The 26,610-nt window shown below is 36.0% G+C and overlaps 2 protein-coding genes across 3 annotated transcripts; both read left to right on the top strand.

The window, feature by feature from the left end:
- Positions 1–17,619: 17,619 nt before the first annotated feature.
- On the top strand, positions 17,620–18,453 carry LOC148566069 (uncharacterized). The gene has a single exon (XM_088487363.1). It carries the CDS (start codon positions 17,620–17,622, stop codon positions 18,451–18,453), a length of 834 nt encoding a protein of 277 aa, XP_088343489.1.
- Positions 18,454–22,426: 3,973 nt separating this feature from the next.
- LOC107644252 (uncharacterized) lies at positions 22,427–26,371 on the top strand. Of its 2 annotated transcripts, XM_021102844.2 has the most exons (6): positions 22,486–23,028; positions 23,336–23,497; positions 23,804–23,902; positions 24,846–24,992; positions 25,636–25,786; positions 25,975–26,371. In XM_021102844.2, exons 1-6 carry the CDS (start codon positions 22,540–22,542, stop codon positions 25,983–25,985), a joined length of 1,059 nt encoding a protein of 352 aa, XP_020958503.1. In that variant the 5' UTR covers positions 22,486–22,539; the 3' UTR covers positions 25,986–26,371. The 2 variants fall into 2 exon arrangements, with proteins under 2 accessions (XP_016203556.1, XP_020958503.1); XM_016348070.3 differs by lacking the exon at positions 25,636–25,786 and having other exon boundaries at positions 22,427–23,028.
- Positions 26,372–26,610: the final 239 nt, after the last annotated feature.

The raw sequence follows: 26,610 nt of genomic DNA, 5'->3' as shown, positions 1-26,610 counted from the left end.
CATTCGATGCTGTGATTTGTGTGTTGAGTAGTTTCAGAGCTCCTAAGGCAGGAATGACTTAAAGGATGGAAAGGAAACATACAAAATTGGAAGGAAGGCATGAAACGGAGTTTTTGAAGAAACTGGCAGTGACGCGATCGCATGGACGACGTGGCCGCATGCCAGTGCGAAGAAAGCGCGACGCGAATGCGTGACTGACGCTATCACGCGCCTTGAGCGAAATGCATATGACGCGGACGCGTGATAGAGGCCACGCACCAGAAATTACAGAAAACGCTCCTGGCAATTTCTGAAGCCCTTTTTGGCCCAAATCCAAGTCCAGAAGGCACAGATCTGAGGTTATGAAGTGGGGGAATGCATCCATTCAAAGCGAGTCACCAATTAGTCACTTTCCATGATTTAGATTTAGTTTTGAGAGAGGTTCTCTCCTCTCTCTTTAGGATTAGGATTTAGATTTAGGATTTTATTCGCTTTTAGGATTATCTTTTTATCAGGTTCAATATTCCTTTTTAATTATTTTCTCAATTTAGTTTATGAATTCTTCCATGTTACAGATTACTCTTTGAATTAATGTTATTTGAGGTATTTCAGTTTATTATTGCTTTCTTTTATTTATGTTATCATTGCTTCCAATTCGAAGACATTTTTATTCCAGTAGATTTACTTTTCCCTTTTGGTCTTGGTTAAGAAATTAGTAACTCAGGAGTTATCAAATTCAACATGATTGATAATTGTTATCTTTGCTAATTGAACTGAACTTCGATAATCCCAATCTTTCCTTAGGGATTAACTAGGATTTGGAGATCAAACTAATTAGTCATTTGACTTTCCCTTGCTAGAGCAAGGGTTAACTAAGTGGAATTAAGATTCAATTTTCATCATCATTGATAAGGATAGCTAGGCTAGGACTTCCAATTTCTCATACCTTGCCAAAAGTGTGTTTTACAATTATTTATTTATTTTACAGTTATTTATTTAATTCAACTTGCCATTTAAATTACTTGCTCCCTATTCTCAAAACCCCAATTTACAATCTTCATAACCAATAATAAGAACATACTTCCTTGCAGTTCCTTGAGAAGATGACCCGAGGTTTGAATACTTTGGTTATCAATTTATTTAGGGGTTTGTTACTTGTGACAACCAAAATGTTTGTACGAAGGGATTTTTGTTGGTCTAGAAACTATATCTACAACGCGACTGTTTTTATGAAATTCTTTACTAGCCAAAATCCTAACGTCAGAGCGTTAGCACACTTTGTGCGCGCCCACAACCAACGAGGTTTTGCAAGTTGTGCGCGCGCACAGCCTTGTGCGCACGCACACGTTGGGAAGTATGTTCTGTTGAGGGCGTTCGCACGCCTTGTGCGAGCGAACAGAATTGGAAAATTTGACTCATGTGGGTACAAACACCTCTATGCGTACGCACACATTTTGAAAATTCTTCTGGGTGTGCGCACGCACACCCCTATGCGTACGCACACTGACCTGTTTTCTTATAAAAACCTTGTTTTTAAATGTTTCACCTTCCCAGCAAGCTTGTAATCTTCCGTGACCCTATTTTCAGCAAATATATCTTTTGTGTTTACTAAAACCGAATTTCAAACTTCCAAGCCTCCATTTTCATCTTTTAAGTTCTAAATTAGAATAGAATGCCTAGTAATTAAGAATAAGATAGGAATGGGGGTAGCTTGAGGGTGAAGTAAGGGGAGAGTTAATGATGAATTGTGATTAATGATGATTGTATGAGTTGCTGAGGGTGATGATGGAAGTGCGGTGTATGCTGTGAGCCGAAGGGATGTATTTGGTAATGACTTATGGCTAGTTATGGATTATGTTATGAGCCGGATGGCTATGATAAATATTGATTTATGGCTGGAAATAAAAGTATGAATTTGAATGGTTGTTTTATCTTGAGTCCTCTTTCTTGAAAGTGCGACCTCAGAGAGATGGTGGAAGGTGAGGATCCCCTTCCTTGTTCCTCCTGGTATTGTAAAATCGCCCCCAACGAAATGGTGGGAGGTTAGGATCCCCTCCTTAGTTCCTCCTGGGCTTATGAGAGCGTACCTCCTGGGTAGATGCAAGGGTTGTGATTTCGCCCCACTTGCTCCAGGTTGGTTAGTATGGAGGCTCCCCGGGTGGACGCAAGGGTTGTAGTTTCACCCCACTTGCCACGTGTTATGATGAATGATGTATGAAATGTGGAATTATATGATGTATAAGTGATGATATGTTCATAATGAATGATTATGGAACGTTATGAATGAATGTGAAATGATTACCTGAGATACGAGTTTCCCTGGATGAAAGCAGTGACTAGCCACCACGTGCTCCAGGTTGAGACTCGGTACTCTACTGACCCTATGTCGCAAGGGTGGCCGGACACTGTGAAAGTTCCGGATGAGCTCGCCCCCGTGGATAAACACCAGTGTGGGTGTTGTATGATTATGATTATGACTATGTTTATGATTGAGAATTATTCGAGTTGGGGATGCACGATGGAGGGACAGTCCAATGGTTAGCTACCAGGACTTGTCGTGTTGGCTTTATAACCGACAGATGAGATTCATTAGCCACTAGAACAGGCATGCATCACATGCATCTATATGTCTTGTTTGGATTGCCTAAGTGATTGCATAACTAAATGCTACTTGATTATCTGCTATATTTGAATTCTATTTGTGATTTCTCTGTTTGTAATAATTGTGGTTGTTGCATTTGGTTCAGTTGGTGGTTGGGAGGTTCGAAGGAGTTGGAAAGGGGAGTTTTAGATAGCTCTGAAGACCCTTAGGTAGTTGCCTATTTTAATTTTATGGTTTAGTTATGTTTTAAACTTTAATTATCTGTTGGAAGTTCTAGGATTGCCTTCGGCTTTCCCATGACATTATATGTTAGATATGTGGGCATTGTTACCATGCTGAGAACCTCCGGTTCTCACCCATGCAGATTTTGTGGTTTTCAGATGCAGGACGTGAGACTCCTCGCTAAGGCATGCTGGAAGCTTTTGATGTTGCAAAGACCCTTATCTTTTGGGCATATTTTGGTTATTTGTATTTGCTTAGATACTTATTATCTCCACCTATATATATATGTATGTATATACACTTATTCGCTCGGGCTGGTTTATCTTCGCGAGCCGAGTCTTGAGTTTTGTTATATGTATTTTGGAACTCTTGGTATATTACCTCCTTAGCTTGTTCTATCGTGCTTCGTGTGCTTTATCGCTTCGTAAGTGTTACGCTTTTCGATTTAACGATTCTTTTGCTTTATCCCTTTCTTTAAAGGCTCCTAGTTATAAACCTTTTTTCACTATATTATATATGTAATTTTACTTTTAGAGGTCGTAGCGCCTCGCCAGCTCTATTTTACATCCTAGGTGTAAATCTCTGTATGGTAGAGTGTTAGTTTATGGTATCAGAGCAGTTTGTTCCTGTAGAGCCTGAGGGACGGACTGACTATGCTTCTGAGCATACTCTAAGTTGTGTTTATGTGCTATTTAGGATATCTGCCTTATATATATAGCATAAAGTTCATGAGCATGCATTTGGAACTTTGAAGCACTAGACATGCGATATTGAGACTGATATCCTTGATATCACTTGTTTGGTGTGAACAGGAACCAAATGGCACCTCGTGGACGTAGTCGGGGGCGTAATCGGGGTTGAGGACGAAGAGGTAATGATGTAACCACACCGGTAGGTACCTTGACTGATTTCATGACTGCGATAGCGAGTGCTGTTGCTGCCATTGGCGTTGTGGCTGCTGCGACTAGCCGAGCAAGGGGTAGGACGGAACAAGTTAGAGTTGGCAATGACAGTGGTGATGGAAATAAAGGCAGAAATAATATCCCAAGTACAGTGGCACCAGTGGAAATAGTGAGTTATCTGGAGTTAACTAACACGGGTCAAACAGCGGGCGAAAGCTCAAGAAGGACCGAGGTGGCTAGGAGTGATCGTCGGGAATCTTTCACAAAGAAAAAGGGAAAGAAGACAAAGATTACACCAAGGGGCCAAAGTTTCAAGAGGGGCCGTTATGCCACTTCACGTTCTCAATGCTGGAATAATGATCGAAGGAACGACAACCGTCAGGGTCCGAATTCAGAAGGGCAGATTAGTACTCAACCGGAAGATTTAAAGTGTCGGAGATGCAAAAAAATATCATCCAAATAGACCATGCAGGGCCGGACTAGGTGTATGTTACGAGTGCGGAAAGCCAGGGCATATAGATCGAAATTTTCCACACAGGAAACGCCGGGACGCAGCCGAATCTGATTCTCAGACCCGAGGTAATCACGAACTAGCAGTTGGATTTCTGACTTCTTTGCATATCATTAATATGTGATATTCATTCGTAATGCAGACAAGCATCAATGATCGTAAAGTACAAGACGATGATTAGTCGAAGACCATTAGTTGTTGAGATGGAGCAATATTTAGTTAACTTAGAGGTGTGGCCAGGATCTTGAAGGTTAAGAATCAGAGTGACGTAGCAGAAGTAGGTTGGATTTCATCTAAGGGATCGGAAGTGTTGAGAACTGTGTGGAGTAATTGTTCGGAACCCAATGATAGTGAACTGCGAGGAAGAGGAATGGAACGGATTTAACCTTTAGTTGCTAATCGTTTGAGAGGAGAGTGAAGATGAGACCAAATCGCTATTGCGAGAGAGTTCCCGAGACAATCCTGAAGGTGTACCATAACCTCCATCTCAGAGAGAAAGTGAGTTTGCGATAGACTTAGTGCCGGAAGCCGGATCAATTTTAATTGTGCCGTAACTGAAGACACCATTATAATCGGTAGAACCTAACAGGATCGAGTTGAAGGGAGTATTAAAAAAGAAAATTGTCCAACTAAGTGTTTTCCTGTGAGGAGTGTCAGTTATGCTAGTGAAGAAGGAAAAGAACAGCAGAAGGCTTTATGCAAGGGGGAGTGTGCCAACGGAATCTGCGCGACCCAACTTAGCCTTTCTTTTGTAACTTACATTAGGAATTCTATTATAAATTCCTACTTGAATTTTCAATGAATTAACAGACAGAAGACTTTCGATAATCAACTTATCACAATTCACTATAACAACCAATCGCAATATCAACTTTGTCAAATCGTTCATGCACCATGGTGACAATCCAACTTAGCAGTCCAAATGTTCCCATAATCATTGCTCAAGCTCATTTCAATACCATAGTTGACTATTTGGTATCACTCTATTCCTAATCCTTAGTTCACATTTTCATCCACTTATAAAAGCTCTTCCAGCTTTTAGAGTTGATTATTCTTTCAATTTACTCAACACCTCTATGCCTTAACTGCACATTTTAAAAACAATCGTAGCCGTTATTTGTAAATACCCCATGTGCGTTTCATCTTATATAACTAAAATATCCAGCAAAAACACTCACATAGAGATACAATCGTGTACTTGTTCTCAACTCACATGCAGTCAACGTTCATTGTAATCAATCACAAATTCAACCCTCACAATACCATCAAACCAACTAGAATCAATCTTATCATAATAAAACATACTCGCTATTGCCCACAATTCCCAACTTCATCAATTCTTATCAACTGGTCATACAAAACATCTGTGGATTATTGCAAATATTTCACAAGCTTCTTGGCATTCTTAATGAATTGATCCTCCTTCCAATGCTACTTTTTACTTGTATGAGTCTCGTTTTTCCAGAGTGAGCCTGAACTTATTTTGGTATAATCATCTAAATCCTTGAATCTTAGGGGCGTGCTACGAGTGGAGTTGCTCCTTTTTGCAAACTTGCGTCCTCTTTGACATTAGCTAAGACTTACTTAACTGGATATGCCTTGTTCTCCCTATTACGGTTTTAATTTGAACCATTTTCTTGAGATGCACCTTGAATTCTCCTCCTTGTGCATTTCGTTATTCACCTACCACTTTTGTTTAATTACTATACAAGATATCTTTCTGAATTCTCGCGAACACCGTTCGTATTGATCGTTCAGCTTTCGAGCTTAACATCTGTTTAAGAATCAGTTCGAATCTAAATTAGTATCACATTTAACTTCTAGTTGTAACTGTCGAGATATTGGTCCCTTAGAGCGAGATTCATAAACGCGGGAGATGAAGCGTGTATGTGTGTGATATCAAGAGGAGTTTTGGAGCCTTAATTTTTATCGACCGTATTGCCTGAAGTTACATTGACACGCCAGGGTGCACCGTGTGTGTGGATTCTTGAAGGAGAAGCAAACTTTCGAATCTTAAGAGGAAGATTAATCTCGGTACCAGTACTCACGACACTTGAACCTCATAGACCATTTGAAACTACTGCAGTGCAATATCAAAGGGGATTTGGATGCATATGGAGACAACATCGTAAAGTGGTAACAAGCACCCTTAGTAAGAAGACCCTGTGTGTTGTTGGAGAATGATTAAGGAGAAGGAACCGTTAAGTAAGGTCCTAGTCTAAAGCTGGATGTTGAGGCAGCAGCTAGAGGTATCAGACTAAACCGGTTGCGAATTTTAAGGAGTTGTAAGGCCGAGAGTTCGAGAAGTGCAGTAAGAGGATAAGGAGCTACTAAGAATGTTAAAGCATGTTGAACAAGGGAATCAAGCATCTTAGGTTCTGAACTAATAACCAAAAATGATGAGAAAAGAGTAAGCGGAAATCGAGTTAAGGTTCTAACTGCGCAAGCCGACCAAAAAGTTATGCAGACTAACGGAGTGAGCCTAGAGAGTTAAAAGAGAAAGTTGTGTATTCTTGGAGACTACTTCGACGACCGGTAAGAGAAGAGCGATCGACCTAAAGGAGGTTATTTCGGGGACGATGGGCCGTCTGAGGGTCTAGAATAATTTGAACCAGTTTAATTCAAAAAGGATATGAAGTTTCAAGTAATCCCAATCAGGATTGATGACATAAACGTAAGGAACTCTGAGAAAAAGAAGTCTCGTTAGAGAAGGTGACTTGGAAATCAAGTCGGAATGGAGAAGCACACCAAAGAACTTGAATTAGAAATGGGGACAGACTACCCTCACCTATTTTCAGGTAACTGAATTCGAATTTTGTGGGTAAAATTCCCATTTAGGTGGGTAGAATGTAAAATCTGGTTAATCAATGACTAATTAAACCACAAACTAAAATTTATTGTAGAGAATTAAAAATATGATTTTTATGGTTTAATATAATAGAGAAAATTAAAACGAGAAATTTGACAACAATTTTTAAGAATTTGGCCCAAGATTGGGCCGAACAAACCAAACCGATTAAATCGAACCCAAACCGGGCCCGTGGGCCCCACCCACTCACTTAATTAAATGAGCTCAGCTCATTTCTCTCTCCCTTGCATGCTAAACACGCTGCTGGTGAAGCAAGGAGGAAGAACATCCTCCAACAAACACAAACCCTCATTCAATCTTCAATGCTTGATAACTTTTGATCCGGAGCTCTGATTGTCGCACCGTTTGCGGCCACGCAACTGCGTCGCCAAGATCTACAAAATCCATAACTTTATTCTTGAGATAAGCCATAATTTCAGTTCAGTTTTCTCTGCCCTTAAATTTAAATTTTTGGGTAAAAGTGTTGAGATTTTGGACTCTTTGATGTTATAGGATCCAATTAGCTTGAAAGGAAGGCTTAATCTTGCCTCTTTGATCTTTGGATGTGGTATGATTTCTCAAACCTAAGTCAAATGCTTGAGTTTTTGTGATTAGATATTAAGTTTGTATGTATGGGTGCATATTATGTGTTAGGCAAGGTATATATGTAAATGGATTGGAACTTGATGGAGATTTTGAGAACTTGAGGTGATTTACAAGCTAGAAATCTGATCTTGGAGGTGTTGGAGCCTTGAAAGTTGAGGAAAAGTTGAATCGAAAGTGTTCCGGGTTAAGCGGGGAATCGGTCAAGATATGGTTTCGGTTTTCTGTATCTAAAATGTAATGTGGTGTGAAAACTTAGGCTAGAGACCCTAAGATAGGATTTGAACTATTGATGTTGTTGATTGGCTTAGATGAATTGTGTTGTTATGTATGTGATTAGTGGATTTTGGATGTTTTGATGGTATAATGGATGAGAGATATGCATGTTTTGATATGTGCTTAATGATTGGTTGAGATTGGATTGTGGGTGAAACAATGTTGATGGTGAGGATGATATTGATTGTATGTATTGATGGTTGATGGAATTGGTATTGTTGGAATTTGGGATAAGAAATGATATATGATATGATATTTTGTTTGAAATTGAGATATTTGATTGAGATTGGTCGAATTGGTGGGTTGGTGAATTGTGAATTTAATAAAAATGTTAAAGTATGAGTTGATGAGGCTTGAGATTGATTTTTGGTAAGTTTTGGTTGGTTTTACATGAATTTGGAAGTGTATGTTTTGAAAATTGGAAGTTTGTGAACTTTGGTAAAAATGAATTTTTGATGAACTTCAACAGATCATATCTTGAGCTACTGTCTTTAAAATTTAATGCTTTTTATATCAAATGAAAGATAATTTGACAAGCTTTAAAATGGTTCAAATTTGGTGGAAATCTGAATTCTGTGAAAAGAGATATGATCGTTGAAAGTTGGTGTCTGAAATCTTAATTCTATAAATGCTGCAGAATTTGTGATTTCTGGTATGTGTATGCGCGCACAGCCTTGTGCGCACGTACACCCCGTGGATTTAGGAACTGTGCGCACGCACAACCTTGTGCGTAGGTACACACAGGGATATGGCTGCTGCTGGGAGCATTAGCACGCTTTGTGCGCGCAGACAACCAACAAAGTTTTGCAAGCTGTGCGCGCGCACAGCCTTGTGCGCACGCACACGTTAGGAAGTATGTTCTGTTGAGGGTGTTTGCACACCTTGTGCGAGTGAAAAAAATTGGAAAATTTGACTCCTGTGCGTACGCACACCTCTATGCATACGCACACATTTTGAAAATTCTTCTGGACGTGCGCACGCACACCCCTGTGCATACGCACATTGCCCTGTTTCCTTATAAAAACCTTGTTTTTAAATGTTTCACCTTCCCACCAAGCTTGTAATCTTCCATGACCCTATTTTCAGCAAAAATGACTTTTGTGTTTATTAAAACCGAATTTCAAACTTCCTAGCCTCCATTTTCATCCTTTAAGTTCTAAATTATAATAGAATGCCTAGTAATTAAGAATAAGCTAGGAATGGGGGTAGCTTGAGGGTGAAGTAAGGGGAGAGTTAATGATGAATTGTGATTAATGGTGATTGTATGAGTTGCTGAGGGTGATGATGGAAGTGCAGTGTGTGCCATGAGCCAAAGGGCTATATTTGGTAATGACTTATGACTGGTTATGGATTATGTTATGAGCCAGATGACTATTATAAATATTGATTTATGGATGGAAATAAAAGTATGAATTTGAATGGTTGTTTTATCTTGAGTCCTCTTTCTCGAAATTGCGACCCCAGAGAGAAGGTGGAAGATGAGGATCCCCTTCCTTTTTCTTCCTAGTATTGTAAAATCGCCCCCTGCGAGATGTGGGAGGTTAGGATCCCCTCCTTGATTTCTCCTGGGCATATGAGAACATACCTCTTGGGTAGATGCAAAGGTTGTGGTTTTTCCCCACTTGCTCAAGGTGGTTAGTATGGAGGCTCCTCGGGTGGATGCAAGGGTTGTAGTTTCGCCCCACTTACCCTGGGTTATGATGAGTGATGTATGAAAAGTGGAATTTATATGATGTATAAGTGATGATATGTTCATAATGAATGATTATGGAATGTTATGAATGAATGTGAAATGAGTATCTGAGATACGAGTTTCCCTGGATGAAAGTAGTGACTAGCCACCACGTGCTACAGATTGAGACTCGATACTTTGCTGACCTTATGTCGGAAAGGTGGCCGGACACTGTGAAAGTTCCGGATGAGCTCGCTCCCGTGGATAAACACTAGTGTGGGTGTTGTATGATTATGATTATGATTATGTTTATGATTGAGAATTACTCGAGTTAGGGATGCGCGACAAAGGGACAGCCCAATGGTTAGCTACCAGGACTTGTCGGGTTGGTTTTATAACCGACAGATGAGACTCATCAGCCACTAGGACAGGCATGCATCATATTCATCTATATGTCTTGTTTGGATTGCCTAAGTGATTGCATAACTAAATGCTACTTGATTATCTGCTATATTTGAATCCTATTTGTGATTTCTTTGTTTGTAATAATTGTGGTTATTGCATTTGGTTATGTTGGTGGTTGGGAGGTTTGAAGGAGTTGGAAAGGGGAGTTTTAGATAGCTCTGAAGACCCTTAGGTAGTTGCCTATTTTAATTTTATGGTTTAGTTATGTTTTAAGCTTTAATTATCTGTTGGAAGTTCTACGATTGCCTTCGTCTTTTCCAAGACATTATATGTTAGATATGTGGGCATTGTTACCATGCTGAGAACCTCCGGTTCTCACCGATGCGAATTTTATGGTTTTCAGATGTAGGACGTGAGGCTCCTTGTTAAGGCATGCTGGAAGCGTCTGATGTTGTGAAGACTCTTATCTTTTGGGAATATTTTGGTTATTTGTATTTGCTTAGATACTTATTATCTCCACCTATATATATATATATATATGCTGTATTAATTCCTCTTAGAGGTCATTTTAAAGAAATAGGTTCTGTAACTCTATATTTTGAGTGTATTTCGGGTTTTCTAATATATATATATGTATATATATAGACTTATTCGCTTGGGCCGGTTTATCTTCGCAAGCCGAGTCTTGAGTTTTGTTATATGTATTTTGGAACTCTTGGTATATTACCTCCTTAGCTTGTTCTATCTTGCTTCGTGAGCATTACGCTTTTCAATTTAACGATTTTTTTTTACTTTATCCCTTTCTTCAAAGGCTCCTAGTTATAAACCTTTTTCACTATATTATATATGTAATTTTACTTTTAGAGGTTGTAGCGCCTCGCCACCTCTATTTTACATCCTAGGTGTAAAGCTCTGTGTGGTAGGGTGTTACATGAAGCTATCAATAATCTGTTTGTCTGCCTCATTCAGTCTGTCGTAGTCAACTTTTTTCAGGAAAACGACTCCCTACAATATTTTAACCAGTCAAATAGGTACTGTTTTATTTTCTCTACACAAGTGAACCGAAAATATAGCAAGTAATGAACCAAAATAAGCACAAGATATAAAGTGTATTACCGTCGTAATTTATGCCCAGCGCAGCTGCTACCTTGTCATGTGTTATGTATGTTTTTTTCATGGAGAGTGTTCAGGCATCCATAATAGTCATTATAGCAACCTATCAACTCTCTCAAGAGGCTGTGAGAGACGTTCATTTCTGGGACATGTGCCAACGCACCGAATCCCATTTCTTCAACTATATCTCTCTTTTTTTGACTCATTGCCTTGAACACCCTCGCTATTGTCTTTGTCTGGCATCTAAGATCATGAGTTTTCTCCAAGGTTTTAAAACAATATGTCAAGATATATATATATAATACAAAATAGATTTTATTGAAATGAAGGGCGATAAATATATTTAATGTGTACAGTGTACATATGCTTACGTTATAGCGCATCTACTCCTTCTTTGTTACCATTGTCTTCTTCATTTTTGCTGTAAGGACAAAAAAATTTGTCATTACTTCATTCAATACACCGACAAGCACAAGCATGCATATTTTAATCAAGGGAATGAAAATGTCCAAGCCCACTTAACCAAACTCCCTTGATATACTGAATAAAACGTGATAAATATTGAAACAGTTAGAAAAAATTTTGTCTTCTTCATTTTGCTGTAAGGACAAAAAAATTTGGTCAATACTTCACTCAATACATCGACAAGCACAAGCATGCATATTTTAATCAGGTGAATGAAAATATCCAAGCCCACTGAACCGAACTCCCTTGATATACTGAATAAAACGTGATAAATATTGAAACAGCTAGAAAAGTATTTCTGCATGCAAATGAACCTAACTGAACACAATAACAATCAAGTGAATCAAAATTAGCAACTTCAGTGAATTAAACACAATTCATGTTCTGAATAAAATATGATAAACATTCAATTAGCAAAAAAATTATTTCTGCATGCAAGAGGACCCAACTGAACACACTAATAATCAAGTGAATGAAAATGACCAACTCCACTAAATTGAACACCATTCATGTTCTGAATAAAACGTGATAAACATCCAATCATCAAGAAAAATATTTTTGCATGCCAAAGGACCCAACTGAAGATACTAACAATCAAGTGGATGAAAATGGCCAACTCCACTGAACCGAACGCTATTCATGTGTTGAATAAAATGTGATATACATTCAATCATCAAGAAAAATATTTCTGCATGCAAAAGGACCCAACTGAACACACGAACAATCAAGTGAATGAAAATCACCAAGCCCACTGAATAGAACACCATTCATGTTGTGAATAAAATGTGATAAATATTCAATTAACAACAAAAGCATTTCTGCATGCAAAAGAACTCAACTGAACACACTAACAATCAAGTGAATCAAAATGGCCAACTCCACTTAACTAAATGAATATAAGAACACATTTCCATTCCTATGTCCTAGTTACGCAAAAAAAAATTTGATTCAGAATAAGTCGATCTACTAAACGGAACAACTCAATCCAGTAAACCTAAAATGCAACTAGGAAAAATGCGAGATTGCGAGATTTTAAATGAACAGTAATTTTTCTCATACCTTTCGCAGTCGCTGTTCTTGTTTTTGTTTGTTTTTGCTTCTTCCTTTCGAAATCTTATCGTGATTCTTCTCCAGTAGTGATTTTCGTAGAGAATACGAGTGAAGTTTGAGAGATTTTGAGAATGATTCGAAGTTTTTCGGTTGCGGTTTCAAGGTTGAAGAAGGAACATTTTTTCATAATGAAGTGCGAATGAATATTAATGTTTTGGGGGAGGGGGTTTGGAGAGCATGTAATACACGCTCATTTAATGGTATTTGATTTTTTTTTTATGTTGGGTCAACTTGAATGAATTTTTTTTTCTTTTTGACATTTTTGAATGTCTAACAATCGCATTATAAAGTAAGCAAAACCGTTATCATAGAGTATAAAACGGTGATCATAATTTATTCTACAATTAATCATTTTAAACAAATGTAAAGAGTGAAATATGAATATAGAAAAACCAATGTATTTTAAAAATATGAATATTTAAGAGAGTTTTTTTATTGAAGAGTAAAATAAGATAAAGAGTAATTTTAGTTAAATCTTTTAACAAGATGTACATTGCATATGATATCTTTACTTTTTTTTAATATTTTTTATTTAAAAAAAATCTTCATTCTTTACCACAACACTACCTTATCTAAATTAAAGGCCAAAATACAGTTGTTTAATTTTGTGAGTGATGCATGCTTCCCATGAAGATAGAAAGCAAGGGAAGTGACAAAATGTGCTAAAATGGATTTTGTGTGAAGCCCTAGTTCAATTTACAATTATGAAACTCAAGAACCAATTTGATTAATTTTAACATTTAGAAACTAGAATAATTAACGTGAAAATTTAGTGACAAAATTGATTGTTATCTTTAAACAGATTTGTTCATATGTATGGAACTTAACAATTAAACATAATAGAAATCCCATAATATAATAATGAACGATATCCAAATAGATAGATGTGGCTGACACAAATTGTTTGACTTCGCCTTAAGATGACAAAAGCAAGAAAATTAGGCGATCTAATTTTGGAGGGGTCTAGGTAATCATAAATTAAATTCATAGCTTTCTTTATTGAAATGATTGGGAATACAGTTTGGCCTTAACTGGAATCATCATCATGTGACTCCTATGTACTACGTTGAATATCTTTCTTTTATTTAGAAGATAGCTAAGATACTTTGCCACTGAATATTGAATATTGAATATTGAATATTGAACTAAAAGGCCACCGACTAATAAATAACGTAACATTGTACCTCTAAATAAATCCCCAATAATAATTATATGTCTTTGGCTCGGCATTATTTAATTAATGAAGTTGAAATAAAAGTCTTGTTAATGAACAAAGCAGAACACAAAGGGCATCTAAATTTTAAATTGCATGAAAATTAAAACGAAAATTATTATGTAACTGTGGAAGAATGATATATTAAACTTATATATAGCAATCTAGTTTCATCCTTAGCTTCCTTCCACCTCTCTGACCAGTGTTATTTTGTCTCCTATATATAAATCTAGATGTGTGGTCCAACTTCAATTAATCAATGTGCACTGTGCAACAGAGAGCCAAAAGTTAAAACTAAATATAATGAAGCTTTTAGCTTTTTGTCCTGTTACCTTTGATTTTTTCCTTTAAATAATAAAAACAAAACTATTGACTAAATATTTTGCATTGGTGACTTTCTCATTTATTGACTAAATATTTTTTTCATAGTTCATCATGTCAACAGGTCAAGGGTCTTTTCTTTTCTTCTTTTTTTTTTTTCCATACCAGCAAGCTAAGGGTCTTATTCTACTATCATTAGAAACAGATTTTCACTATGAATCAATTTTGAGTAATCATTCAACTCGGCGTCTCATAATTTTAAAAGTAGATATTTTAGTTTTTAAAAGAACTAATATATAAAAATTAATTTTTAAAGTTTTATTTTAATAAATAAATTAGTCTCTAATTTATTTTTAAACAAGAATAATTATTTAAATCAATTTTTAAGAATGTTAAAAGCGAATATTTTAGTTTTTAAAAAAATTAATATACAGATCATTTTTTAACATTTTTTTGTTAGACATAACAGTCTTCTGTCTATTTTACTTTTATTATATATCAACTTTTATTATTATTAATTTAGCTTTGTATATGTAGAGGATGACACTAACATATTAATACACTCTTTTCGTTAAAAACAAGTAAGATGAATAATAATGCTTTGAAATCTAAATTAAAATATTTTCTTTTAATACAAATATATTTTTTAAAATAGAACATCTTTAGATTATACTAAATATAAAAACATCAAATAGTTTTAACTTTGAATTTCTTCTAGAATAATTTTTAATAATAATAATAATAATAATAATAATAATAATAATAATAATAATAATAATAATAATAATAATATTATTATTATTATTATTATTATTATTATTATTATTATTATTATTATTATCATAAATTAAATACATACATAAGAATCTAATGAATAAATTTATTATTTTGTCCAAAAAATACAAAAAATTATGGTACAATATTATTGTGTAATTAATAATAATAATAATAATCATTTTATTTTATTTTTTTTGACAGAGGACTATTATGTCTAATAGAAAAAAATATTGTTGTGTATTAATTTTTTTGGAAACTAAAATGTCTGCTTTTAAATTTTTTGGAACTGATCTGAGTAATTATTCTGCTAAAAAATAAACTTAGAATTAATTTGTCTGTCGGAGTAAAACTTTAAAAATATTTGTATGTATTAATTTTTTTTAAAACTAAAATATCCATTTTTAAAATTCTTGAAAACTAATTTAGATAATTACTCATGAATTTTTCAATTACATTTACATCCACATAATAGTTAATATAATATAAAATTGAAATAATTAGCATATGGTGGGAAAAAAAGTGGTAAATATTCCTTTCTTTTCTTAATTAGCAAATTTAAATTCAAATTTCAAATGTTAAGCAACTATATTAAAAAGTCACGCTTTCTACAAAATCAATATATATATATATATATATATATATATATATATATATATATATATCATTAAATTACCCATTATATATAAAAATACAGGGATAAGTATGATTTTGGTCCCTAACGTAGGAGCCAAAAATTATTTTGTCTCTAATCTTTTTTTTTGCAATAAAATGGTCCCAAATGTTCAGTTTATTTTAAAATCGTCCTTTGCGTCCAAAAATAATTTTTTAAGACCAAAATGTCCCTATTAGTTGCTATTCCTTCTCGCGAAATCATTTTGCCTTCCCCAAGCAAGGCATTGTCTGAGAATAGGATTGCAGAATGAAACGATTGTGTGAAACCCTTGGAAGGCCTTCCTGCAAGGACTGTTCGACGTTGGTAGCTCGAGCGAGGTTGCCGGGAAACTTCCTGCATTGTTGACTTGGCTTCGTTCCTACAGAAAGCCTTTGGCAAGGTAAGCATTATTTGAATGCAATTTCTCCTTTGTTGATGGACGTAACCGGTTTAGGGTTTAATGTGGATCGTGCGAAGGTGTGTGGAAGGCTAGGGTTTGAACTGATTGTAGTAGTTGTTGTTGTTAGTTGGTTTACTAACGCCCTGTGTTGATTAATAGGGTTGTTTGGGAAGGAGATGGCGCTCTTCAACGTGAGGGTGCACCATAGTGGGGTATTTGAATATGAGAATGGTGTGTTCAAGTACTTGAAGGGTCAATCTACAGTCGTGGAAGACATTGACGGCGATTGGTGGAGTGTGTTTGAGGCATACGAGGAGCTGAGGCAGCTTGGATACTTGAAGTCCACCATCGCCGCGTTATGGTACAAAGACCCAACTGCGGATGATTATGAGAGTCAGTTGAAGCTGTTGACAGGTGACACAGAGGCAATTGAAATGTATACCATAGCAGGGAGGAGAGGCTTTGTTGATCTGTTTGTGGTGCATGAGGTTGGGGATGCCGAGGGGTTTTCGGAGGTCGGTTTTCTGGACGTGGGGGGAGAAACTGTAGGCGGCGAGAGTGAGGAACCTTAAGGTGGTGGTCTGGATTTAGTGGTGTTCGAAGGGAACGTACAAAAGACTGATAGAGCTGGGGTTGCGGCTGAAGCCGAATGCCAGAATAAGGACGGTGGAGTGGAATTAGGCCAAGAGGGACATGAGGCGGATAGTGACCATGATACCAGTGGCAAAGACAGTGATGACCCAACATACTTGCCATCTAATGAAGAGGAAAATAGTGTCGAAGACATCCATTTCACTGACAGTGATGAGGTCTACGACTATGAAAGTGGATTCGGTGAAGATAATATTGTGCCGAAGGATTCTAATGCGGGGAAGGGCAAAAAGGTTGTCACAAGTGATTTGAATTATGACGATGCAGTTGACAGTGATGAATTGAAGCATGACCATGTAATTGGAGGACAAGAGTCGGGTGCTGATGATGGAGAGGACGCTGCTGAAGGTGAGGGGCAGAGGTTTCCAGTGCATAAGTCTCAAAAGGACATGGGAAAGTACCAATGGAAGGTGGGCACATTGTATGAATCTCGGCAAGAGTTTAAGGATACAATGGTGGCCTATGCAGTCCACACATCTAGGAACATTAAATTCAAGAAGTGTGACTTGGTGAGGGTCCGGGCTGTTTGTCAGAAAGGCTACCCCTTTTGGTTATATGCACACAGGGTCGGTGAGGAATCCACTTGGCAACTAAGAAGCATGAATCTCCAACATACCTGCAGGCAGACACACCGGATTGGAATTATGCATAGCAAGTGGTTGGGTAGCCAGTTTAAGAAGAAAGTTGTATCCAACCCAAGGATCAAGGTGAAGGAGCTGGTTGCAAGGGCTCACAAAAAATGCCTGACCGTTACGAAGGCAATGGCAGCTAAGACAAAACAGGAGGCTTTGAGTCAGATACAAGGAGACTTTAGGGAGTAGTACAAATAGGTTCTGTGTCAGGCATCTCTACAGCAACTTCAGGAAGAAGTTTCCTGGTTTAGAGCTGAAGAACAAGATGTGGAGGTGTGTTAAAGCAAATCATTGGCAGAGCTGGGAGAAGAAGATGAAATCTTTGCGAGGTCTGAATGAGGAAGCATTTCGACATCTGAATGGCATTCCACCAAGGTTCTGGTCAAGGTCCAGGTTTACTTTCCTATCTAAATGTGACAGTCTTGTTAATAATATGAGTGAGAGTTTCAATGTTGTCTTAATAGAAGCAAGAGAGAAACCTATTGTGACCATGTTAGAGGATATTAGGGTGTATATGATGACTAGATGGGCTGCAAATAGGGAATGGGTTCTTAATTATCCAGGAAACATTATGCCAATGATTAGAAAGAAATTAGAGAAACGGAAAAGCTTAGCTAGGGACTGGAGGCCATACTGGTCAGCTGCTAGTAAGTACGAGGTTATGTGTGGTCTAGATAAATATGTTGTGGATCTGGCTGCTGGTGAATGTTCTTGCAGAAAATGGCAAATGAGTGGGATTCCTTGTCCTCATGCCATCAGCTGCATCACCTTCAAGGGCCTTGATTTGGAGTCATATGTGGATGACTACTACAAGAAGGAGGCCTACCTGAGGTGTTACCGGGAGGTCATACACCCTGTAAACGGCCCGGAGCTATGGGAGAGGACTCAATATAATGATGTCATCCCATCTCCATACAGGAGGCCAAGCCACAGACCGGTGAAGAAGAGGAAGCGAGGGCCTACAGATGAAGACAACAGAAGCCAGACTCATCTGTCACGGAGGGGACAAGTCCAAAGATGCTCCAATTGTAGTGGAGTGGGACACAAGAAAAGCGGCTGCACCAAGTCTAAGAAGAGGGTTTGTGACATGCTGTTCTAGGGTTCACTTACCATTGTGATTGTCATAAATTTAATTTGACTACTATATGATATGTGTTTAACTATCTCTATGATTTATATTTTGTTTATAGGCCCAAACTTCAACTAAATGAGCTAAGAAGGATACACCTAAACTGGCACCTGGTCAGACAGTTTGGGGAGGAAGAAAGAGAAAGACCACACCATCACCAACCAACCTGCCAACATCTCAGCCTAGGAAAACCCCCCCTCCAAGGCCCAAGAAAAGTGTAGCCCGGCCCACCACACAAGCACCTCAGCCCAAGAAAGCTTCCACTCAGCCCAACATCTTGGCCCACCCCAAGAACAAGGCTGTATTAGCTGCAACCTCCACCAGCAACAAACAGCCCCTTAGCCAGCCATCTGTGAGGAAGAGACAATTTTCTATCCTTCAAAGCAGTGCACCTCATGTACCCCTACAGAAGTTGAAGTTGATGGCCAAATTACCTCCATCTTAATGGGAAAATCTTTAGGATTTGCATGTGAAATCTTTTGTGACTCATGTCTTAGTGCTTTGCAAGCAGTGTTTCTATTTTGGTATTGGCTATTTAGTTTCAGAACATTACCTTAGTTACATTGGTTTTATTACTGTATTTTGGTATTAAGTGCCTGAGAACACTTGAAGTGTTGCTTCTCTGTATTTTGAAACTAGGCATGTGGAGGCAAACAGTTTACTTGTGTTGTTTTAACTATTCATCAAATGAAATATGCCATTAGTAATTACTGAATTTTTAGATCCTGTTTTCAATGCTTTTGTACTTTACTCATGAACTACATTTACATTACAAAATAACACAACTTCACCATTAAAGAAGTTGACATTTTGGGCAACATTAAACAATACTTTCCTTCATTAATTCAAAGCTACACATTTAAACCACTGTAACATCACAGAATACCCTCAAACTCTACCCACACAACACAAGAAATCTCATAACATTCCCCACCAAATCATCTATAACCTAGGTGCATTCCATTCGGGTGCTTTAAGTTATATTGATTCTGCAGCAATAAGAACAAAAATCGCACCCAGCCAGCAATACATAGAGCAGCAACAACCCAAAGCTTCGTCTCCACCTCCTTCAATCTTGTCTTTAATTTCGTTATCTTCCTCCTATTTCTTGCAATTTCAACCTCTTCCTGAACACTTCCAGGTTCCGGATCTGCCCATCTGAAGAAATCACAGCTATCCTGAACCTGACAGAAGTCACAGAGACATATGAACAAATCCCAAATTCTCAGACCCACAATGGCAAAATAGGAAGAACACCTTACCTCATAGTATACGCAACCCCAAAATCTTCGTCCCGTGTTATCCTTCGTCGATGAAGTTCGCAAAATCGGCCTCTCACCATGGCCACAGAGCAACTCCTTTGCAGCTGAACGAAAACGTGATGCTCTTGAGCTCTGGAAAGCCATGGACGCTGTCTCCTGAACCCTAGCGCTGCTACTCTTCGTCGACCTTCAGCAGAAGCCGCCATCGTTCATCCTCCCCTGCACTTCACATCCATTCACTTTCATTATTTGATCCTTTTATTATTATTTATATTAATTAACATTATCAACAATCCGTTAAAACGGTCGTAACGGAAGCTAACGACCAAATGGGTAAAATCGTCCGAGGGACAATTTTAAAACAAACTGAAACATTTGGGACTATTTTGTTGCGAAAAAAAGATTAAGGACAAAATTAATTTTTAGTCCCTACGTTAGGGAGCAAAATCATACTTATCCCTAAAAATATATATTATTTAATTTTTTTAATATATATTTTATATTTTAATATATATTTTTTATGGATAAATAATTAAATTTTTATGTATAAATATCATGATTGAGGTGAAAAAATGAAGTACTATACTCATGAACAATGCTTCTGCTTACTGAAGCATGGCATTTGAGTTTGACTTTTGACCCAGAGATGAGATGAGACCATACAATAATAATAATAATAATAATAATAATAATAATAATAATAATAATAATACTCAGTGAGCCTGTAGAATTTCTCTCTCTGGTTGGAGCATAGAGCAAAGTAGTTGCTTTAGATAGAAGAAATTTGCTTGGCACAGAAATGAAGACAATAGCACTCCACACTACACATGATGACAACTACTTTTCTGTATAGGGGCTGGTATGACACCATAATCTCAAGACACTCATGTCTTTTTGACTCTTTCTCATTCACTCATTTGTGATTTCTGTGAGGGACTCAGGGGGTCCCTTTCCTTTCCTATCCACTCTTACTCCTCATATCTCACTTTCTTCAAAGCCTTTCTTTATCAATTTGTTACTTTTTTTTATACAATATTAATTTCTTACATGGTACAGCTGATCACTTTTTTTTTTGGCATAGGGTTGAGAATAGTATTTTTTTAAATTATAAATAATTAAAATATTAATTTTAAATGTAGTATTGTTTAATCTTTAAGAAAAGATGTTTTAGTAAAAATTTTAATCTTTAAGAATTTTGCGATGATATAAAATTATTTTTACTAAACGAATCTACAACGTTTAATTGATCGACATACTTTAAGGTGTTGACAAATGAATTCGTGGTAGTTTTCAAAAAATACTAATATAATCGCTGCTAAATAAATAATTGATTTATGGTAATTTATAACTTCTGTTATTTGCTTTACTGATTTAATAAAATTGTGATAATTTAAAACTGTAGTTATTTTTTAATTGGTATAATTGTCATTTTTTAAAAAAAGAGTACAGCACATTAAGGAGTTTGATCTGCTTTTTGAAGATTGAAATCCAAGATTATTTATTTAGAAATGTGTAAATTAACATAAATATAAATTTATTATATATAAAGAAAATTGGAAGAAGTTTGATATATATATATATATTTTTTTTTCTTTCTAGAATACTTCTTTATATATTTACCGATAAAAAATATTTTACATTCATTCATTAAAATAACAAAACACTTACATTTTACCTATTTTTATATTTATTAGTATTCTGACAGACATTAACAAATACAAAAAATGAATAAATTAATAGAGACATTAGTAGAAGATAAAAAAGAAGAGAAAAGATGCATGGAGAAATTCTCTTAGTAGATACTTGGCTCTTTCCCTAGTCCCTCCCTTAATTGGTACCTATTTTTCCAATTCTACATGAAGCCAAGCAACTAGAATCCAAGGACAACTAGAGAGGAAGGACAATGAACCTTTTCCTTTTCTTTTTTATGTTGCTGGCTTGAAGAGCACAAAAAGAAAAACCAAAAGACAGTCACAGGTTACATGGCTTCACACTCTGCCTGATTTAACACCATATGCCTAAAATGTAAAATCCCTGCAATAAAACAAACAAACTTTACCTAACACCTTCACGAGAAAACAAACTCCACAGTTGATTATTATTCATTCACTCTCCATAAATTTAATACTAAGACCAAAACTAAATCAATGGTTTTCTGATTCTGACTTTTAATATAACCTCCTGTATTCAAATACCAATTTAATTTTGATACATTTTTTTGTTAGTGTACAACAATTTTATACCTGCATTTAATTATATAACAATACGTCAGTAACAAAATAATTATACAAAAGAACAGATGTTATAAAATATTTTATACTATTAGTATATTAAAATTAAACTCTTTCAATATATATATAAAAATATTATTTGTATACTAAAATCAACCATTATATATTTGTGTATAAATATATATCTATTATTTAATTTATTTTTAATATATATTTATATTCTAATATATGCAAACTTTGTTATAATAGTATTACATACTTTATTAAACTTCACAAGAATAATAACTTTACAAAAATATTATTTGTATACTAAAATTAGTCACTAAAATCAGCTACCAATGTATTTGTGTATAAATACATGTGTGATTTAATTTACTTTCAATGTGTATTTATATTTTGACATATATTTTATACTAATGGCTGACTTTGATTGTTGATTTTGGTGTACAGTTAATATTACAAGAATAAAATATGGGAGTTGGATCCAATAATAAAATTTTAGAAGGCAAGCAAGTTCTATTCCCTCTCAGTTGCAGAAACATCACATCCTCTCTTTTTCTTTGATGGCTGTTGTAAGAGAACAAGATATGAAATGGAGAAGAGAGAGAAACAAGTTGAGGCAGCAGCAAGTCCCTTCCATGACCCAAACCACAAGCTGCAAATCCACCATATCCTCTCTCATCCTCTCCTCTTTCTCCAATGAAACCGCCACAAACAAGAACAAGAGTACATTCAGGGGACTTGGTTGCACTGCTGCTTCTGCATCATCACAACAAGTCTCAGTTCCTGCTGTGATTCGATCCTCTGCTGATTGGAAGAACACTAGGAAGAAGAACAAGTGCAGAAGGAGGAACACTGAAAAAAGCAGCATAACATGTCACCATAAGCATGCTTCTTCTTCTTCTTCTTCTTTTCAGGATGTATGGTGTGGCCCTGGAATTGGATTCGCATCAGATCATGCTTCTGCTTCTGTGGATTGTGTGGTGGCAAGGAAGAATGCTTCTTCAAGAAGGAACCTTGATGCTGTTGAGAGAGCAACACATAGGGAAGAGGTATTCTTCTTTCTCCATCATCATTCTTCTACTTCAATTCTTACTGTTTTCTTTTTTATTTATTTTATTGATTCATTTATGTTGTTTTCTGTTCAGACACTGCATTTTCATTTTCATATAATTGTTATGAATTGAAGCCTCTTCTCTTCCTCAACTCAATGACAGTTCTTGATTGCTTAATTGATCAAAGACTTGTATAAAGTATACAGTCACTGAATTGAATCTGAATCACTTGCTTTTAGACTTGTTCTGGTTTTATTGCATTGTGTGCATTACATGTTCCAAATCTGCTATTGCTATTTGGCAGCGTCCTCCGCCTTATTTCGGAAGACGCACCATGAACACAGGCTTCTCTTTCATGGATGATGATCAAGGCATTTTCGTGGCACGCCCCGGATCGGAGTCTTTTTCTGCCGGTAGATACTATCGCCACGTTCCGCATCCCTCCTCCTCTGATGGTCTTGCTGAGGTTGGCACATACTCTTTTTTGTGAAAATTGGTTGATCATAAAGCATGTATCATAATTAATCTTAATTGGATTCAGAATTAACATGCCTCATTTTATTCAAGTGAGGCTTCTTTTAACTTAAACACATAAATGATCAAATCATTAAATCCTTTTTGTATTAGAGATAAGAACAAAATCTTGTTCATTTGTTTGTTACCATAACTATTTGGTTCTTTGAAATTGGCATGAAAAATTGAAAAACTCTATTATCATGTCATGACAATGTATGTGCTAAGACCATTTATTTTTCTTATGACACTTCGAAAGATAATGATACTTCAAGGAAGACTATTAATGGGTGGAAGATTAAATTCACATGACCAATTTAGAGACTGGAGACTTGATGTTGATAACATGTCATATGAGGTGGGTTCTTTCTATATTTAAGCTCTCTTTATTATTCTTTAGGTTGTAACAATTCCTTATTTTATATCCCTAACATGAGTTTTTTTTTAAATTACGAGTAAAATGACAATTAGGTTCCTGAAGATTTTGACTTTGGACTAATTAATCCCTGAAGAAAAAAAGTACCAATCTAGTATTCTACGGTAGCAAACAGGGGACACGTGATGTCCTATCAATTTATCGTGTAAAACTTAATAGTGGTGTTTATATGTATCGTTAACAACTCTAATGTGTTTATTTATAAAAGGGAAAAGTCTAGGAGGCCAGCAACTTTGTTAAATTCTGGCCAGCATGTAACCAGCAAAGAAAAGTGAGCCATTGGATGAAATCTCACACCAATCTCACACCATTAAAACCATCATTGATAGCTATTTGATGGTTACAAATCACAAAGTTGCTGGTCCCCTAGCATTCCTCTTATGAAAGATCGTCATGTAGATAACTTTTGGAGCGAAATTTCACCTGTCTGGAAAGGATTCGTAACAAATAGAAAGTAATTGATAACGGTTATATGGAAATTCAAAAAATAATAAATCATCACGGTCCAAAACTACATTGTTTCCATGCTCATGTGGCAGCAACAGAACACGCACCATTGTAGATAATGAAATACATAGACAATTATATTTTGTTTTGTACTATCCATTGATGAAAAGACATATATGTCTACCGTTTGCTATCGTGGAAGACCTAATTGATACTTTTTTTTTTCAAGAACTAATTAGTCCGAGATCAAAATTCTCGAGGATCTAATTGTCATTTTGCTCTTTTATTATACTATCTGGAGTTGCATCTAATGATTGTCTAGATTTCTGGTTTGTCTATCATTGTTTAATTCTTTTATTACATACACTATCTGGAAAAGCATATTATGCTTGATTAAGATTGTTGCTTTGTTTGGCAGCAATTGCTTGAGCTGGGTGAGAGAATTGGCCATGTTAACACTGGACTTAAAGAAGATGAGATGGGACACAACATAAGGAAGATTAAGCATGTAATTTCAAATAATTATTCAAAGCATCAAATAGACAAAAAGTGCAGCATTTGTCAGGTAAGTTTTTTTTGAATTAAAATTTCATAGTTGTTTTAATAATTGTGTTTGGAATGATGGATACGATGACACAGAGCACTGAAATAAAGATACTAAAAATAGAACACTAATGTCTATGTTTTTTCTCTCGTTACGAGCAAAATATATTTTTGTCCTACCCAATTCCATATATATTGTGCCCATAGATACTAACCAAACGCAACTTTTAGTAGCGTTTGGTTGCTGTTCATGTCCACAAGAGACATTGATGCAGTAGCATCCACCATTTTGGTTTGGTGAGTCACAAATTTTCAATGGATACGGAAGGATAGGCACAAATTTTCAATGAACTCGCACCTGCGACGGAATGACTAAGGGGATGAGAGTGGGGATTGAGGTACCCATCCCACGGAATCCACGAAATTTCGCAAAAGAAGATTTACTTAAATGTCCCTTTATATATATATATATATATATAAGTTATATGAGTATTTTTAATTTATTTTATTTTAATTTATATGTTGAAAATTTTATGTATATGTTTGTGTTTGAATTATATTTGATTTGATATATTTAGTTGATTTATATATATTATGGTTGTATTAATTTAAAAAAAAAATAAAATTAATAATATTTAATTATGCGGGTATTTGCTTCCCCACAGAAAGAAATAAACGGAAACATGTGGCAAAAATGGGACGGAAACGGGGACAGAAAACATTTTACTAAACAGAAATGGGGTGGGGGCGGGGGCATAGATGCCCCATGGAGACCCATTGCTTTTCCTAGGCACAGAAAGACCCATGCATTAAGAGGTGGAACACTAATTTTGGGATATAGACACAATATTTTCTGCAACCGTTTTCCAAATATGTCCTCATCCTAAATTCATGATTGGACATTAACAAAACAAAGAGTATATGAATTGAATTTTAGCCTTTTAATACAATCTGCTTGTTAAATTATTTAGTATCATGTTCACGTGTGTTTGTTATATGTTCAGGAGGAGTATGAAGCTGATGATGAAATTGGGAGGCTAACTTGTGAACACAAGTATCACTTTCAGTGTATAAAACAATGGCTTGTCCATAAGAACTTCTGTCCAGTTTGTAAGCAAGAAGTTGTAGTTCGACACTGAGTGGCACAATTCTGAATTTTTTTTTTTCATCTTAATTTCGTGTATAGTTTTTTATATGCATTATAAGCAACTAGAATATTCATTCTTTTGCTTTTCAATCTTCTTTGCATATTTTAAGACTTATGACTTTCTCTCTGTGAGGAGTTGAAAAATATGTCATTTTTCTTATAGTCACATGATTGGATAATACTTTTTTCATATCATGTGAATTTCTACTTTCCTATTAAAATTGATATAGAGACACTACCAAATATTTTTCTTTAAACACTATCCTATATACGCAAACAGTGTTATTAGAATAGGACCGGATCGGCCAGTTCGACCAAAAAACCTGCGAACCGTGGTTTGGCCGATTCCGTTTCTGTATATAGACTGACATACATACTAAAATAGTTATCAGAACTGAACCGACAATTAACCTGGTTAGAGAATTTCACTCTGCATTTATCTTCCAACCAAAAGTACCCTTATAGTTCTGTAATTGCCGGGATCATGAGACTA

This window comes from Arachis ipaensis, chromosome B5, assembly GCF_059453495.1.
Source record: "Arachis ipaensis isolate K30076 ecotype BB chromosome B5, ASM5945349v1, whole genome shotgun sequence".
In the NCBI taxonomy this organism is placed as follows: Eukaryota; Viridiplantae; Streptophyta; class Magnoliopsida; order Fabales; family Fabaceae; genus Arachis; species Arachis ipaensis.
This window is presented reverse-complemented; position numbering and strand designations above follow the sequence as displayed.